Here is a 17678-nt window from a genome sequence, read left to right as displayed (position 1 = left end):
GGCTAGAACCATGAAGATGATGGCTTGCCTCTGATGTGTCCCCTGGGCCAGCAGGTTGTGGACATGCAGTACACTGAATGACTCCTTTTTAGAACCTTGCTTGCCCAACACAGAGGAACTGGATTTTTCTCTTTCATTTCCTTTTCATGGTGTATGTGCACCATGAAGTAGAGGTCAGAGAACAACTGGAAGTCAGTTTTCTCCTTCTGTGGCATCTCATTGGCCCTTGACATTTCTTTATTAAAACTGGTCTTTAATACATTTTTACTTGATCAAATGGTGGTGTGCACTTTACCTCCAGCTATGGATGAGCACCTCCATAGCTCCATCTTGCTTCCACAGATTTTTTTCCTCCCACAACAGCTTTCATTCTTCATGTACTCTCATGGATGACTGCTGCTGGTTAAGTTCCTTTGGTTGCCTCACACTGGTCTTGAGGGCAAGTTCAGGTGCTAGCTTCACCAGGAAATTTCCCAGAGGCCAGAAGAAGGATGGGACTCTCCTCTGTTGATCTTCTATAGCACACCTATACCTACTGTCCCAGCAGTAGTCACTGGTGTCCCACTTGCTCCTTCCTTAGGCTGTACATTCCTGAATCCAGGATCCAGTGCTCTATTAGGCTTTATAGCTCTACCATCTAGCTACTATACCCACCATTGAATAGATGTTAACTAATGTTGATGGGTCAGCTGACCAAATAAGTGAAAGGCTATTCTAAAGACATGCTGACAGTAACCACAGATACAGTTGACAGAATAAGGAGGAAGCGGGCCCTTCTGTTTGCTATTGGGGGACATGTCAACTGCCACAAGATCTTGGGAAAAGTCAGTTGATGAAAAGCTGGACAAACACCCCAACTTAGCAATTATACTCTGAAAATTAATAATGTAAAAAGCCTGCCACACACATATAAACCCACAATGGCTCAACTATCCAACAAGTTCCAACAGCCACTAAAAAAGAATTAGGCTGCTCTCTACTGTATTTATTATACACATGTGCCTGGACATAGGAACAGTTGCCAGCACTTCTGATTCTTTTTTTAATAGTAAAGTATAGGCTGGGGAAATGGCTCAGTGGTTAAAGCATTTTCTCTGAAAGAGTGAAAAATGGAATTCAGATCCCTGGCATTCATGTAAATTCTTGACAGTCTTGGTAGACAGATAAGAAATCCCTAGAGTAAACTGATTAGACAGAGTAGCAGTATTAGCAATCCCAGTGTTTGACTGGCAGGTCTTAAAAAGTGGTTAAGGATGATTTCTGACACTGACCTTGGGTCTCCACACATGCATGTGCATGCATACACAGATACATATGCATAGGCATACATGTAAACATGCACACACACATATACACACATGAAAACAGAAAAAAGTCGAAGTCCAAAAGTCCTCCAGTCAATGCATCATCATCGTGTGTGTGTGTGTGTGTGTGTGTGTGTGTGTGTGTATGTGTGTATGTGTGTGTGTGTGTGTGTGTGTGTGTGTGTGTGTGTGTGTGTGTTCCATAGAGGCTTCTACATAGGGAGGCTCCTCTGGAAAGTCTGTATAGGCTACTGTGAGGATGTTTGCCTCTGGTAGAGGGGGAATGGAAGACCACCTCAGGTGACATTTGATCCCCTTTTGATGCCTAACTGTATGCTCATTTTAGTAAAAGGTAAAAGATTTATATGATCTGAAGAGAAACCAGAGTATTGTATGCTGGTATTAATAGCATACAAACAGGACTTTCTGGTTGCTGGGGAACTGAAGGTTGAATTCTGCCTCAAGGTGGGGATGTCTTTGTCTTGAGGTTATGGTCTTGATGATATTTAGTTTGGATGAAGAACCAGGAATGTACAAACATTCACCCAGATAGCACATAGATTGTTAAAGTAAGCTAGGCAAGTGTAAGGAAAATTTGACAGTTCTTCCCCTTCCACCTGGGTCCCCGGAGGCTAAGAGAGTCCTGCCCTGTGTGGTCAGATGACTCGCAGGAATATTCATGTATCTGTCTGGTTATCTAACCCCACAGAGGCAGCAGGTGTATATTGGCTGCCCTGCCAATCTGCAGGAGAGTGGGAGTGTTTCACAGAGGAATCACTAAGAAACTGCCCTTAGGCACCTCTTTCAGTTGTGCCTACTACATTCTCTGTGGAGGTGTCAGGGAAGGTGACATGCCCACAGAAAGGAGAAAGGAGGGAGGAGACTGGAGGCCTCCCCTCCCCCCACTGTACAGTTCCACCCCATGGTTGGGAAGATGTTCTTTGGTTTGATGATTTTGTGATACATTGTGTAAGTGGCTCTTGGAAACAAGGACTCTGCATAAATCTTGGCTGCTTGCAGACCAGGGCAAAAAGGCATTTTATTTTCCATCTGCCAGTGCTATTAAACATTGGCTGGGGACGTGCCAGTTTCATAAGTATATTACCCACCTTAAACCCACAGTTTTATAGCAGGTAATTAGGAGATAATCACTGATGCTTCCTTGTGTCTGGTAGCTAAAGAAAAAAGCAAACCCAGCTTTGCTTGTTGCTGCTACTATTGATTCTTGTTTTATTTTTGGTTTGGACCCAAGGGCCAGGGAAACCAACAGCTGGTCTCTTCAGAAGCTTGCAGGATGATGAACCCTAGGAATTTCTGAGGCAAGCTCTGACTCAGTTACAAAGGGGAGGTAGAGAAGTGGTAGTTCTGAGAGGTGTTTATGCCAGGCCAGATGTTGGACAGGAAGGTGGAGGAAGACACCAAAACAGGTGGAATAGGGTGCATGTTAAGCAAGCCTGCTACAAATAGATAGGGACAGACCTCTGGAGAATTACCTGGCGTTGCCACCAAAGTCTCTAGTGTCCTCTTTTAGAACCAGACAGTGCTCAGTGCAGGATCAGAGGCCAGTGGGCACCTTTAAAACTCCTTCTTTCTTTCTTTCTTTCTTTCTTTCTTTCTTTCTTTCTTTCTTTCTTTCTTTCTATTTTATGTGTATAAATGTCTTGTTTGCATATGTGTGTTGTGCCCACAATGGTCAGAGGCCATTTGATCTCCTGAAGTAGGAGTCACAGAAGGTTGCAAGTCATCATATGGATGCTGTTTGCTGAACCTGGGTCCTCTACAAGGGCAGCAAGTGCTCTTAAGCATGGAGTCATCTTTCCAGCTCCAGTGAGCATCTTTAGAGACAGCACAAATCTCTTCTTTAGCCAAAGCTTCAGGGGCTTGTCTGAGTCACATGTGTACTGTTTTATTTGGGCATGTTAATGGTCTATCTCAGTCTTGCCTGCCCCTAGATTGACTAGAAATGAAATTGTAATGTGTTCACATCTCTAGAGAACATGTATCAGAATCTCAGGGGAGAAAGGTCATATTTTATAAACATGTAACTTTTAATACATGATGGCAAATAAGAAAACAACTTTTATTTAGAAAGGTCACTTCAAATGTGCACTAGTTGTCTGTCTTTTTAGAATATATGATGAACCAGAATTGTCCGTAGTTTAATGAAGTGTGTGGCTATGATTCCAGGTCCTTCAACTTGCTGGGTGTTAAATAAAGTCATTTGTGGTGGAACTGAGATGGTACCCTGGGGCTGTGGATGCAAGTGTGCTTGATTTGTAACTAGAAGGGCTCTTGAGGTCAGCACAAACATGTGTTATTTGATTTTGGGAACATCCTGATAAGAATTTTATGTATTTTTGGGTGATTAAAAAACGGATAAAAAGAGATTTATCGCATTGCATATTAACAAGCCAACAGCATAGCTACAAGCCTATTTTTTCAGACTTGTAGTCCATCCCCTTATTGAACAAATACCCAAAGGTGGTGTTTTACGTGTGTGTGTGTGTGTGTGTGTGTGTGTGTGTGTGTGTGTTTTGGCAGAGATTAAAATTTCAATGGAAATTGACTTAAAATCTTTTTCTAATAATAGCATGATAGCACACCCAAGTTCATTGGTAGTCTCTGCTTTGAGATGGCTGTGGCTCCTTTAACATTTCCTTTCTATTGTCTTGAAAAAAGTTATTTTATTTTTATTTATGTATATATGCAGAGTTCAGGTGCCCACAAACTTTAGAAGAAGTGTCAGATCTATATGTACAAGTAGCTTGTTGTATGTGCTGAGGAGAGAACTCTAGTCCTCTGAGCAGCCACACACTTAACTGCTTGACCACCTGTGCAGGCCCACCTGTGGCCTTTTATAGACTTCGTGATGCTGTGAGAGTATGTGCAGATGAAGGAGTGGAGCAGGGGTCAGAAGGCTTTGGCCTTGACCTCCAGGGACTGTTGTGCAGTTTGGGGGAATAAATTCAGAGTCCTCATTGGCTACCTGGATGTTTATAGCAATGACTTTGGAGGAATCAAATATGAAAAGACAAAAGTCAGACCAAAGTTGAGCTCTCACACTGAGCGAAGGGGAGAAAGGAGCTAGGCCCTTGGGATATAGATATTCCTCACTTCCCAACTCTTGAAAATTCCTCATGCATTATTGCTAATATGTTTCCTCTCACATTTTTTTTTCAAGTGCACAAAGCCTATAAGGCAGAAGCCTTTTGTCTTTCTAGCTTATGAAAAGCACAGACATGGCAAATACTTGTTTCTTTTAGTGGCATAATTGGAAAAGCATGCATAATGAGGAGGCTGCTGGCTCTCAGCTGTGCTGATGACAAATGGAAGAGGGAGGGGCTCCAGGGAACTGAGGCCTGTGCCAGCCTACGTGGTATGGATTCCTTAACTCAAGCCAATTATTGCCATGAGAAAACTCTGTTATTAGTATGGGGAGTGTTTCTAATTCCATTTTCAGAAGAAGGGAAATTAATATTTAAGATTAAAAACTCCCAACTTTCAAACACTGAACATTTGGAACCAACAAGAACCGTGCATGCCGACAGAACACTACACATTCCAAATGGGACTTAGAGGGGCCATTCTGAGCGTTCTTCAGTCTTTAAATGTCTTTTTTAAAAATTACAGGGGCTGGAGAGATGGCTCAGTGGTTAAGAGCGCCACCTGCTCTTCCAAAGGTCCTGAGTTCAATTCCCAGCAACCACATGGTGGCTCACAACCATCTGATGCCCTCTTCTGGCCTGCAGGTTACATGCAGGTGGAGCACTGTGTGTGTACATAATAAATAAATAAGTAAATCTTTAAAAAAATTAATTACAGGGTTTCATGTAGCCCAGGCTGGCCTCCAACTCATCATGTAGCAAGTGACGGGATTATAGGTGTGTAGCAATTTGGTTCATGAGGTGGTGCTGGGAGGGAACACAGGTCTCAGGCATGCTAGGGAATCACTCTTCCAACTAAGAAACACAGTCAACCCTAAGCCTCTTTACAAACTAATCATGGGTTATGGAGTCTCTGCTGTATCCTAGAACCTTCTGTTACCTTCCTGACATGCTTTGGTTGTGATGCAATGAATACAGGCAAGGACTTACTATTGAGCTGCTGAAGGCCACAGGAGGCTGTGAGGTTTCCCAGAGCCCCACAGACCGTTGTCGAGAGTGCCTCTGGATAGGGACCCGGGCACTCTGGCTCCTCCTCAGAGGCTGGACACCTCCTTGGCTTCTCATTGTTGCTGTGCCCTGGGCCCATCTAGGTGGGAAGGACAGACATTGGTATTGGGTCCACTCCTCACCATCTGAGTCCAGCTCCTTTGGCGTCTCCAGTCTCTTGGCTGCAAGAAAGGAATCTTGTCACGTCCTGGCTGAGTTAGGCTTGGGGGATGCTAGGCTTCCGGGCTTAAGATAGGGCTCAGGAATGGTCCATAGAAAACTGTAGCTGGGCTACTAAGGCTGCAGAGTTATGTGACCTTGTGCTTTGAATCCAATTCAGCATCATTTTGAAGATTTAGTAACATAATAACCAGCCAAGCTGGGTGCCTGTAGTATTAGCTCTTATATTATTAAAAAGAAACAAGATGCTCTCAAGTAACTGATGAGTGATTGCCATAGCAACAGCGACAGGGCTATCTATAATATCTTGTCCTCTCTCGTTATCATGTGTGTGAGCGTGCATGTGCATGTACTAACTCAGTTCCATAGGCTACTTTCAGACCATGAAAAGGAATATTCCAGACATTTTACAACCTCCTATTGTAAACTAAAACACTGAGTTGAGGAAATCTAAGGCATCTGTTAAAATGGAAGGTACTGTCTAAGTGTGCCAACTTTAACCCTGTGCCTAGATCTAGACCTGTCCTGACACACCAGGTAATGATACAGGAGAAAATTCTAAGCCTCGCTTCATGACTGATACACAGTTAGGATACATTCTACCTTAGCCCAACTTTGATATGAGGGGTGAAGCAACTTGGCAATATGCCACAGAACCTCTGTATGTGGTGGTGGTGGTGTCATCAGGATAGTGTCCTTGTCTTCCTGTTCTCTTAACAGAGAAGGGTACCTGCAGGGCCCTCATACCATTTTCTTGGTGACAATATTCACTGCCCACAATGGTACAACGGCGGAACACCATCTTGTTTTCTGTCAGGGTCCCCGTCTTGTCAGAGAAGATGTACTGGATCTGGCCCAGGTCCTCTGTAATATTGAGGGCTCGACATTGAATGGACAAATCGGCTTCTTCGTCATAAAGGTCAAGGTCGTTATGAAGGAGGAACACCTGCCCAAGCTTTACAAGCTCAATGGACACATACAAGGAAATCGGGATCAATACCTGAGGGAAGATGGAGTCACAGTGTGTCAGAAACTGGCTTGGTCCCTGCTCCCAGAGCTTCACTAGTGGCAGCAAAGGCATTTGATAGGAAGGTAAGGACAGCTGACTGCCTGAATTTTCCTGGGAAATTAAAAGTCAGTGACTTCAGGTCTCCCCCCCTTGGAATTCTTAGGAGAAATGAAACTGTGGTGCCTGGGGTGAGTCAGGTGCTTATCACTGGTTCTTTACAACAGAATGATGAAGAACTCATATTCTAGTGATAGTATATAGGAAAATCAACATATATAATGCGGGCCTCATGAAATAGAAGAAAGGAAATCAGAGGACAGAGTCATAGACTGGACGGACTCTTTCATATACATGACCTTTGGGTAGAGATTGAAGAGACAAGGGTGTGAGGAGAGTTCTGGGCAGTGGGAGGGGTTTGGTTGTTTGGGGTGGGTGGGAGTGTGTAGACATCACACAAAAAGGATGGAGGAAGATATCTGTAGTAGATGAGATGGGGCCAAGGTCCAGATCATTTATTTGGAGCCTTGTTGGCTTCCATAAGGACTTTGGATTTTTTACTCTGAGTAGACATGAATTACCAGCAGATTCTGTGCTGAGAAGTGGTGTGGTTTAATTTCCCTTTAAGAAGGATCAAACTGCTACAATGAATGGATGGTTGAAAATGATTCATCAGTCAGCAACAAGGTTCTATAAGACATTGACTATAGGCGAGGCTTGTCAAATGCTAGAACACTAACTTCTGAATTTTTTCTATCTCTAATGCTTGGGGATGGAGAGTCCTGAGTAGCTTCCTGTACTATCTGATCTTCCTTTGGCCTTGGTTTTTAGTATCTTTCCTGTTCTGTGTCTGGCAAAGGGACATATAAATGGGTGACTGTTACTGTCTCACTCTCTAAGTCTTCTACAGCTATCTCAAGGGTTGTCCTGACAGTACCTTCAATGTGAACACTCGACAGATGCACCCAAAAGCAATAACAGTCTTCCCATCTTGTCCTCCTTTCTGAGGCTAACACTTATTTTTCTTTATTTTGCAAAGCTGTAGAGGTTAGAGAGCTCTTACCTGGAGCAGGATGATCATGGTGAGGAACATATAGAAGCCTCCAAGGGCAAGAGAAAGGAAGCTCCCATCAGCATCTGGCACATCGAAGGGAGGATGCTCTTCAAAGGTACCATTCCAGAGACTGTGGCCTGAGAAGAAGCAAAACTAGGCATGAAACAAAATCTCTACTTAGTTCTTAAGTTGCCCAGGTACCCATCCTGGACATGGATGGGCATTTGAAGAGCCCATTCTTTTCTCTTCAATTTTTTCATTTATTTATTAATCTCTTTACAGCCTGATCCCAGCCCCTCCTCCTCCTTTCCTCCAAGTCCTCCCCCATCACACACCCTCTTTCCCATCCCCTTTCTCCCTTTTCTCAGAGAAGGGAAGGTCCCCAAGGTGTGTTAACCTATCCAGGCACTTCAAGTTAGCGCTACAAGCAGGATTAAGTACATCTTCTCCCAGTGTGGCCAAACAAGTCAGCCCAGCTAGAGGGAAGGGATCCAAAGGCAGGAAATAGAGTCAGAGACAGCTCCTACTCTAATTGTGAAAAGACCCACATGATGACCATCCTGTAGATCTGCTACATATATTTAGGGGGTCTACATCCAGTCCATGCAAGCTCTTTGGTTGGTGATTCGGTCTCGGTGAGCCCCCATGGGCCTAGAGGAGTTGACTCTGTACATCTTGTGGTGTCCTTGACCCTCAGGAGTCCTCCCACTCTTCCACAGAATGCACTGAGACGAGACCATTCCCATTCCACATGACACTGTGCTATCTCCTTCTGCTCCCTCTCTTTTCCTTAAGCCCTGACAGTGATCCTTCACTCCTCATAGGAGGAGTGATCCTCCTATCACATAGGGTTGGAAAGATAATGGTATATGAACTTTTCAGTCATCTTATAAGAAGTGTGTGGTTGGGTGGTCTTGACACATCTGTCCTTCAGTTTTCCTTCTCCTATCTACACATTTCTTCATCCATTCATTGACCTAATCACCCATTTCTTCCCAATCTTACCTTCTATATCCAATAATTATTAATTGTATCAGTCTTGGGTTTTGTTCTTGAGTAATTCCACTAGCCAAAGGACAGTAAGCTTAAAGACGCATGAGGGTGAGTGTGTTAGAGCACGGAGTGTCTTGAGAGTTCACAGAACTCACACTGTATACACTCTGAACTCTATTTCCTTATTTGCTGAAGGGGTGACGCATTATCACCCATTATCACAGGATTATGCAAGATGAGCTATATGCGGCACCTGTAACAGATCTGTCTGAACTTGAATGTCCTTGCCTGTTAATTAGTCATAGCTACCCTGTAGTGCTATTGTGAAACTGGAATAACCCATTGTGTAGAATTTCATGCTGGCTAGTTTTCTGTCAGGAACAAGGAAAAAGGAACCTCAACTGAGAAAATTTCCCTGCCAGATTAACCTATGGACAAATATGTAGTACATTTTCTTGATTGATGATTGATGTCGGGAGGACCAGTTCACTGAGGTGATGCCATCCCTGCGCAAGCGACTCTGGATGGCATAAGAAAGCAGGCTGAGCTAGCCATGAGGAAGAAGGCAGTGAGCAGCACTCCTCCATGGCTGGCTTCTGCTTCAGCCCCCACCTCTAGGTTTCTGCCCTGATGTCCCTCAGTATTGGACTGTGATGCGGAATAAATTCTAACTAAAACAAATGCTCTCACTTTCAGGATATGGACTATTGAGCATATTTCATATAGAGAATATGTCATCCTGCCCAAAGCATCCTTCTCCCCTGTGGCTGGGACAAATTCCTCATAGTCACTTCAGAAGAAAGGAGAATCGCAGACATGACATAATTTAATGGTGAGAGCATAGGCACAGGACATGCACAGAGAGAGTAAAGTCAGAGTAGCTGTAAAGTAAAACCGGAGGCCTTGGGGGTCTTGGAGCCTGGGCAAGTGTGTGTGTGTGTGTATGCAGGAGGGCATTATGGTCAAAGCAAGGAGACATATCTTGTTATAAGAACAAAGGGAACATTTGGTAAGGAACCGTGGATAATGGTTGTCATGGGAGAACTTTCTCTTCTTCAAGGGTTATGCTTTAATGAGGGGACAAAGAGTCCTGTTTCACAAAGTTGCTTTTTGTAATAGAATAATTTCCCTCCCTTTCTACTGATGTTCTTCCTTTATCGTTTTAGAGAGCTTGAAAAGCTGGTTCTGGGTGGCTTATGCCTTATCTCTGTCTGGCCATGTAATCATTAACTTTTCGCCCCCTGCATAGTGACCTCAAATGTTCTTCCAGTTCTGGTGTGCCTGAAAAATCTATGCAGTACAGAGGCGTACTTCCTGAAGCCATGTGGGCAGGGGAGGGAGTGGCTGTGTCCTTGCTATGGTTTCCCCTGTCTTCCTCTGCTGCCTTTCCATATGTGAGCCACCCACTCAGGCACAGCTGTTAGGCTCACCTGGGAGGTGCATTAAGTAAACAATCCTGGTCACCTTGAGATGAGCACCAGCGCCTCACTAATCTGACACACTAGATCTCTGTCTCTCTCTCTGTCTGTCTGTCTGTCTCGGTCTCTGTCTCTGTCTCTGTCTCTCTCTGCCTTTTAGACATTGTCTTTTTAAATACAGTTATGGTTAACATTTCAGAGTAAGGCTGGTAGCAAACACCATTGCTCCTCCATGAGTTGGAGTCATTAGACATGTCTGAGCTCATCATTTTCCTCTTGATCTTCTCTGATTCACTGGGGTCTCCTTTCGCATTTTTGTGAAGCATCCATAGGTTTAAGATGACGGACAAGAGCTCCATGGAGGACCCTTTCTTGTCTCCCTCCACTCTGAATATCAACTTATACGCAGTTAGTTCACTCCCTTATCCACTAGATAGCCAACTGCTGTCCGTCTACAGTCATTTTTCTTCCCACCTTTGTGCCCTCAAGTGCTGCTGATGTGGCAAAGTACAGCCACTCCCCAGAGTTCCTGGCCTCACTATGCTCCTGAACTTGTGTCTGCCACCTGTTTCCTGCAGCAAATGCCTACCTCATTCCTAAATGAGGTAGAGCAGGTACCTTACCAGGAAAGTCTCCCCTCATTGGTGTTTCCATAGTGCTGATGAGAGGCAAAATAACACATCACCCCTAACAAGATACATCCGAACTGCTAGGTCCTGGGAAGAGGCTGTTTTATGAGGCAAAAAGGAATTTGGAGATGTGAGTAACTAATGAAATTTGAAATGAGGAGTATCCTGGATTCTCCTGGCAGGTTCAAGAACATAAATACAAATGTGCTTATAAAAGGAGATACCATAGGCAAGGCTGGGGAGATAGGGGCAGAGTCCAATGCTGCTAGTGCAATGAACAAAGGCATGCAGGAAGCTTCTAGAAACTGACAAAAAAACCAACCAACCAACCAACCAAACAAAACAAAACAAAACAAAACAAACAAACAAAAAAAAAAAAACCCAGAACTGGGTACCCCCCTCAGTGTCTTCAGAAGGAATCAGAATTGCTTAAATCATGACTTTAAACCAATACAATTGGACTTCTAATGATTAGGGAAGATGCAAAGAGAATTTGTGTTGTTTTGAATCACTCAGTATGAGTTAATTTCACTGCATCAACAGGCAACTAATGCAGTACCCACATGCAGTTTCCCATTGAGTAGGACAGGCCGAGTCCTTAATTCTGTTCTTATTTGACACCTCCTAGGTAGATTGTGGGCTTTCTGAGAATCAGTCCCGTGAGTCACCCATCTTGCTACCCTTCCATGCTATCTTTCTCAACCCGTTAATGATTGACAGTATTGCTAATATTTAAGGATGCATGAACTTTCAGGGGATTTTCATCAGTACCTCAGTAAAATATCAATGAAGATTTGAATTTTTCTTTCTGGGAAATTAAAGATCAGAATTATAGTGACTTGCCCAAAGGAACAGATTTTTTACATTGCTTTTTGCAGAACATCCCATACCTACAGCTCCAATGAGGCACAGGAGGAAGAGGAGGCCGATGCAGAAGAAGATATCTGTGTTGATGCGCCGCTCAATTTTGCTGCGTTTGTAGCGGGGGCCACTATTGTTCAGCATGGCTTTTGTCTCATGGCCTTTGAGAGAAAATTGGGAAAATTAGTTTCTTGGCTCCCACAGAAGCTTTTGGTAAAAGCAAGGTTTCATTTGCTAAGTCCTGCTTCAGGGAGTCTGCTCAGAGCACATGGTAGAGGCCACACATAGTCAGCAGGACTCAGTCATTGGGCATCACCTACATGCAGGCACTGTAGGCAGACAGTACCAGAACTCCAGTGCCACAGGATGTACACTGCATCACTCTGAAGAGAGCCCCTTGTTTTTAGATGGCACACACTTGCATGGTTAGTGTAACAGGGCTGTCTTAAGAAAGGGATCCCTCCCTAATTTGCATAGAATATGATCTCCTGCCTCTTTTAGGCCAAGAATAGGATATAATGATGAACAGGTGGCTCATAGCAGCATAAATGAGCTCCATATAGCTGTTACCAGGTTCCATGAGATAAAGGATAGATAACAGGAACCAAAGGCTAAGGCAGACACAAGATGGCAGTTAGACAGAGTGATCAGCAGGAGCTACTCAGAGAAAGTGACACCTAAGAGTGAAAGACGAGTTAGGGAAGAGAGTATTAGATGGAAAGAAATGCACATGCAAAGGTCCTGCAGTGGGCTAAGCTTGGGCCCAGTCGTCTCCCTGTTTGTTTCTTTGTTGTCTAAGGTGCTGATGTTTCATGTGGAAGAGCGGTAGAGCCAAAAATCTGTCACCATAGTAGTCATCAGCTACACTTCCAGGTAGTGCTACCGAGTTAGATGCCTTGAAAATTTAAAATAGCAACAGTGGGAGTGATGGAGCTCAGATAGTTAAATTAGATTTGAATTGCTACAGTTGTGAGGGGCTCTGACAGTGTGAAGGGCACTGGCTGCTGCACTCATTTCCCACTACCTGCCTCAGGCTCACCTTCCAGGGGTTCTCATCTTCTGAGACCACTCCATTCCTTAGGCAGGAAGTGGGGTCAAAGGCAAGGCAGTTAGGGTGCTGGAGATGGGACTTGGCTCTGTTCACATTTGTCCTTGGCTTACAAGGAGTTCATCCCAGAAAATGTGGGACTGTAGGCAAATGGATTCTGCACTTGACCTTCTCATTTGCAAAATGGGATAATCATTGTATGTGTGTGTGTGTGTGTGTGTGTGTGTGTGTGTGTGTAATTAACCTACACTAAGAGTCAACTGAGCTCCAGGTAAGTAGGAGGGGCTCAATAAATGTTTGCCATGAGAAGCACATACCTCCACACTAGAGCTTATTTTTTTGGAGAACTCTACTCTCTCTGGCTCCCTGTGACAAGGGGATTGCCCCATGGTGATATGACACAGGCAAGAGGGTCCTAACCAGAGCTGAGCCAACACCTGTGTCAAGTCCTTATAGCCCTCCCACCCCACCCTGTCACACACTGTGAGCTAAATGAAACCTCTTTTCTTGAAAGTTATCCTGTCTCAGGTTTTGTAGTATAGTAATGAAAATGTCTCCACATTCAGAGGCATACCAAAGGAAATATTAAGATCATAACTGAAGAAAGCCCAGCAGCTGGAGTCGATCAGCTTTCCCTTCACTAGATACAGCACTAGGTGACCGAATGGAATAGGCCATTTGAGTGTCAGGAATCTATAAGGAAGATATCAATGCTTTTTCTATTATACAAGTAGGAAAACAGAGACATGAAAGGAGACTCTATACCTTTGTGTGGTTATTCTGAAGACCTGCCTGTGCTTATGTCCCCACACCATCACGGGTGGCGAACTGAGCCCTTCTCCCTATCTGGTGGGATGCATAGTATTGGCTCAGCATCTCATTATGTCGCCTGCGGGCTGAGTGAGAAACGGGAAGCCTCATGGCTTTGCCACTGGGGAACCCTCTGAGTTTCTATTGTCTGAAGATGAATTGAGAGGAAAGGCTGGAGAGGGCAGTATTAAGACAAGTTAGATAAAAGAAACCATAGAGACAATGACCTGCGTAGATGACAATGCCAGCTGCCACCTCCGTGTTTCGGATGGTACAGCCCCGGAGCAGAAGACTCTCACTGCCAAAGCCAGTCCTGGTCTGGTCAGGATGCTCCCTGGGAACAAGGAGTGAAAGTCAGAGCTGCTTTCTGCGGGTTTCCTTATGTGGACTCTGGTTGGTATAACAGAACTAGAAGCTGTGAGTGAAAATGGCCCATTTCCCCCTTCTCTCAGAGCTCCTGATGCTCTTGGGAACCCTGTCTTTGCATACAGATGAATCTCACCATTGCTCCTGGGAGGCTGGGTGAGGCTGGCCCATAAGAAGAGACTATTGTTCCTTCCGAGGAATCCCTCATTTACTCACACCAAAGGCAGGACTTTGCCGAAAAAAATCCCACATTTTAATTCTTCCCCTCAAATTGGTTGCAGGGATAAAGTGAAGAGAATGGGCTTCTGGACTTTCAAGGTCTGGTGCTGTGTCTCCCTCGGATGGTGTTCACATCCCCACACCTCCCAGCCTAGCTGCTGGGGACCAGAACCACACTAGGTTGAGCATCTTGGTCCATAGAAGATGCCAGATCTTTCTGCCTTTTTTAGATTATGATGTAGATGTATAAAGTAAAACAAATCAAGAGGGAGTGGGCTACAGTCCTCTCACATCTGGGTTACCTCACTCACTGAGCCTCTCTCCTCATACATTTCCTCTTTTGCTCAGTCCCTCATAAAGTACACAGGCTTCTGAGGAGGAGGACACAGTGACCCTTTGTCTCACTACCAGAGGCAGATTATCTTTTTTACTTTTTATTAAATAGCATTTAAAAAACAGTTTATTCAGAGTACATCTCACTTGTATCTTCCTATTCTCTCCCACCTCTTTCACCCTATTCCCCTCCCCTAGACCTCTGACAGAAGGGGACCTCCTCCCCCAGAGCCTATCAGATCTCATCCAGACAGGAGGCAGATTCTTAAAGAGGAAGCAAAGTCTTTCTTTCTCCAACTTCAGGATGTTTTTCAGCTTTCCACTTCATGTCAGAGACTTGAGCCAGAATGACTCCATCCATTCCTCACCTTCAGCATGGCATTCTAACCTGACTCATTTTCCCTGGGATTTCAGCAGGGTTAAAGTAACATTCTTCAGCCACCGGGGGTCCGCCAGAAAGCAGCGGATCTTAACACTGAATTTCTTCTCCTTGCGGTCCATCGATATTTCTTTTTCCTATGTGCAGCTGTGACTTTTTCTAAGTGTCAATTAAGCTGAAGGCAGTTTATAAGCCAGGTCATGCTATCATATCCACTTTAGAGGAAGGAAAATAGAGGCAAATTCATAGATCTAGTAAGTGGCAGAATGTATCTTTGATTCTAAAATACCTTGCCCTTTCACGCTGTGCATATTCAATATGCCCATTGATTGATCAGATGACTGCCTTTTTCATTCACTGGCTTACATTTTTTTCATACACTATATTAGAATTAAAATTTTTTCTCTTCCCACTGCTTCCAGAGCCTTGCTACCACCCTTCACATAACTTCATGTTAGTCCCCTTTTTCAAAGAAAACCAAAAACCAAAAATCAAAAACAAATACCACAGACAAAAAATACCAAACCAAATCAAGAAGAACACAAAAACCATGGTCTTCATTTTGCCTTGGCTAACTGCTCCTGAGCATAGGGCTCGCCCTGAAGGGGAATTGATAGACTCAGTGTCACTCCACTGAAGAAAACTGATTTTAACCTCTCCCAGTAGGTATCAATTGCAAAGGGCTTGTGGTTTGTAGGTGGCACTGTCTGCTTATTTCCCCTGCTCAATGATAGGATTTTTATCTGGTTTTAACTTGTAGGTCTCTGCATGCTGTCACTGTCTCTGTGACTCTATATGTACATTGGATATTTCCTTGGAGTTATCCATATGTTGGCTCTTAAAATCTTTATGCCTTTTCTTTCAGATAGATCCCTGAGCCTTGGTGGGAAGATCTGATAAAGACATTTCATTTGAGGCTGAGTGTGCCAAAGTCTCTCTCTGCACACTGTCCAGTTGTGGGACTCTGCTAATTACCATCAACTGCAAGAAGAAACTTCTCTGATAAGGATCAACTTATCCTCTGTCAGATGTATAATTGATAAAGATTGTCCTTTTTGATACAGAGTCTTACTGTGTAGCCCAAACTGGTTTTGAACTATGATCCTCCTTTCTTAACCTCACAATACTGAGATTACAGGTATGTGCCACTGTGTCCAACTTCAATAACCTTTTAAATGTTAATAATTCCTATTTTACATATAAACTATGCTCACTTGCATGATTATATTTGATTCTACATAGCTCTGGAAGGTTAGAAGGGTCCCTTTATAGAGCTAAAGCTTACAGAGGCTGAGATTTTTTTCAAGGCCATACACCTAGTATATTAGACACCTTAGGATTCTGGATTGCAGGTGACAGACTGTTAGCAACTTACAGTGTATGACAGCCTGAGGTAACAGCGCAGGGGAGAGCCAGCTTCTCTTACCCGCACTGCCCATTTTGAGTAGATGGGGAAAAGGCTTAGCTGTCTCATGGCTACTGTTTCATTGAGCACTCTTTGTGAACAGAGATGTTTATGGTCAATATGCAGCATTTGTGTCTTGGCATTAACACCTGGGCAGGACAGTTTTTTATTGTGGGATTGTCTTGTATATTGTAGGGTGTTGGGTGGTACCCTGGTCTCTATCTACAAAAGGCCAGTGGCACAGCTTCCCAGCTGTGACAATAAATACTGCCTCCAGACATTGCCAAATGACTCCTGATTAAGAAGACTATTGTCTCAGCCTGAGAACTTTGATTCTACAGAGTCATTTGTTTAATTAATCAATTATTTATTGAGACAACATCTCTTGTAGCCAAGACTGATCTTAACCTTGTTATGTAGCTGAGGATGACTTTGTACTTCTGATCTTTCTGTCCCCATCTTCTAAGTGCAGGAATTTCATGTATATGTCACTACCCCCAGTTTATATGGTTATGAGGTTTAAACTCAGGACCTGGTATTTGCTAGACAAAGACTCTACTAATTGAACTACTCCCCCAGCCCAGATGGTGCCTTTTAAAATCTCAAGCACATAATCTTCAAGTAGACTCTAAGAGGCTGTTCATCTAGCCAATCTGTGTGACCACGGAGGATTCCTGACTTTAGGAGACCCATAGAGGCTTCTGGAAAACAGACTTAGACATTTGGTTTATGGGTGCTAGACCTAAACATCTTCTCCTTGTCTGACATAGGTGGGGATGGCGGCCCAGATGGTAGAATCTTCAACAGTCTTTGGGTTGACCATGGGCTGGCTAGTTGGACTTCCAAGGTTTCTCTTCAAGGCCAGGAGACAGGGGAAGACAGGCCTCTCAGAGCAGCAGCCAGAAAGAGGTACTAAGATGAATGAAGGTGGGGCAGTGCTGTCTGAAGTCTGTGTAAGGTAGGCAGGCCTGAGCCCAGATTGACAGACTACCTGTTAGCAAGCATGAATTTGATGGAGAAAAGAGTCATCAGGAAAACCAGGCCATGAAGCTGATCTGTAGAAGAATGTAGAAAATGGCTCAAGGCACAGTGATTTGAACCAACCAAATCCAGCAGTTCAGGCATGAGAGGCCTTATGCTTGCCAGAGACAATGAACAGCTTCTTCATTGACAGACACATACAAAGAACTCTTGCTCCGTTTACATCCTTCTGCCCCTATCTCCATCCATCCTTACTGTGTATTGGATAAGTAAATAGCATCAAGGCTACTGTATGCATTTTTTTGTATTCTTCTTTTTCCCCCTCTCGAATTCCTCTTTGTGATGTCACACATGGGTTGAGGACATGTCTGGGGAAGAAGCATCTCAGTGGACCGGAACCATGTTGGTAAGGAGTGGGCCCAACACAACTCAACTATGTGAAGCAGGGCAACTGAAATCACATCAGTTTTGGGATGTTTGGTACCTGCTGTGAAACTTTGGGTGAATTCAAAAGTCTAAAGCATAAGATTCCCCATCTGAA

The 17678-nt window shown here is 44.0% G+C and overlaps 1 protein-coding gene across 1 annotated transcript in view; it reads right to left on the bottom strand.

Annotated features, from left to right (window-relative positions):
• Atp10b (ATPase phospholipid transporting 10B (putative)) overlaps positions 1-17678 on the bottom strand; it is a 97650-nt gene that overhangs the window by 45187 nt on the left and 34785 nt on the right. The window contains exons 5-9 of the mRNA XM_051167629.1: positions 13682-13788; positions 11626-11757; positions 7705-7832; positions 6383-6635; positions 5399-5637 (exon numbers count right to left, since the gene is read on the bottom strand). Coding sequence (XP_051023586.1) covers positions 5399-5637; positions 6383-6635; positions 7705-7832; positions 11626-11757; positions 13682-13788 — 859 coding nt within the window. The remainder of the gene's footprint in view (positions 1-5398; positions 5638-6382; positions 6636-7704; positions 7833-11625; positions 11758-13681; positions 13789-17678) is intronic.

Source organism: Acomys russatus, chromosome 25 (assembly GCF_903995435.1).
Source record: "Acomys russatus chromosome 25, mAcoRus1.1, whole genome shotgun sequence".
NCBI lineage: Eukaryota > Metazoa > Chordata > Mammalia > Rodentia > Muridae > Acomys > Acomys russatus.
This window is presented reverse-complemented; position numbering and strand designations above follow the sequence as displayed.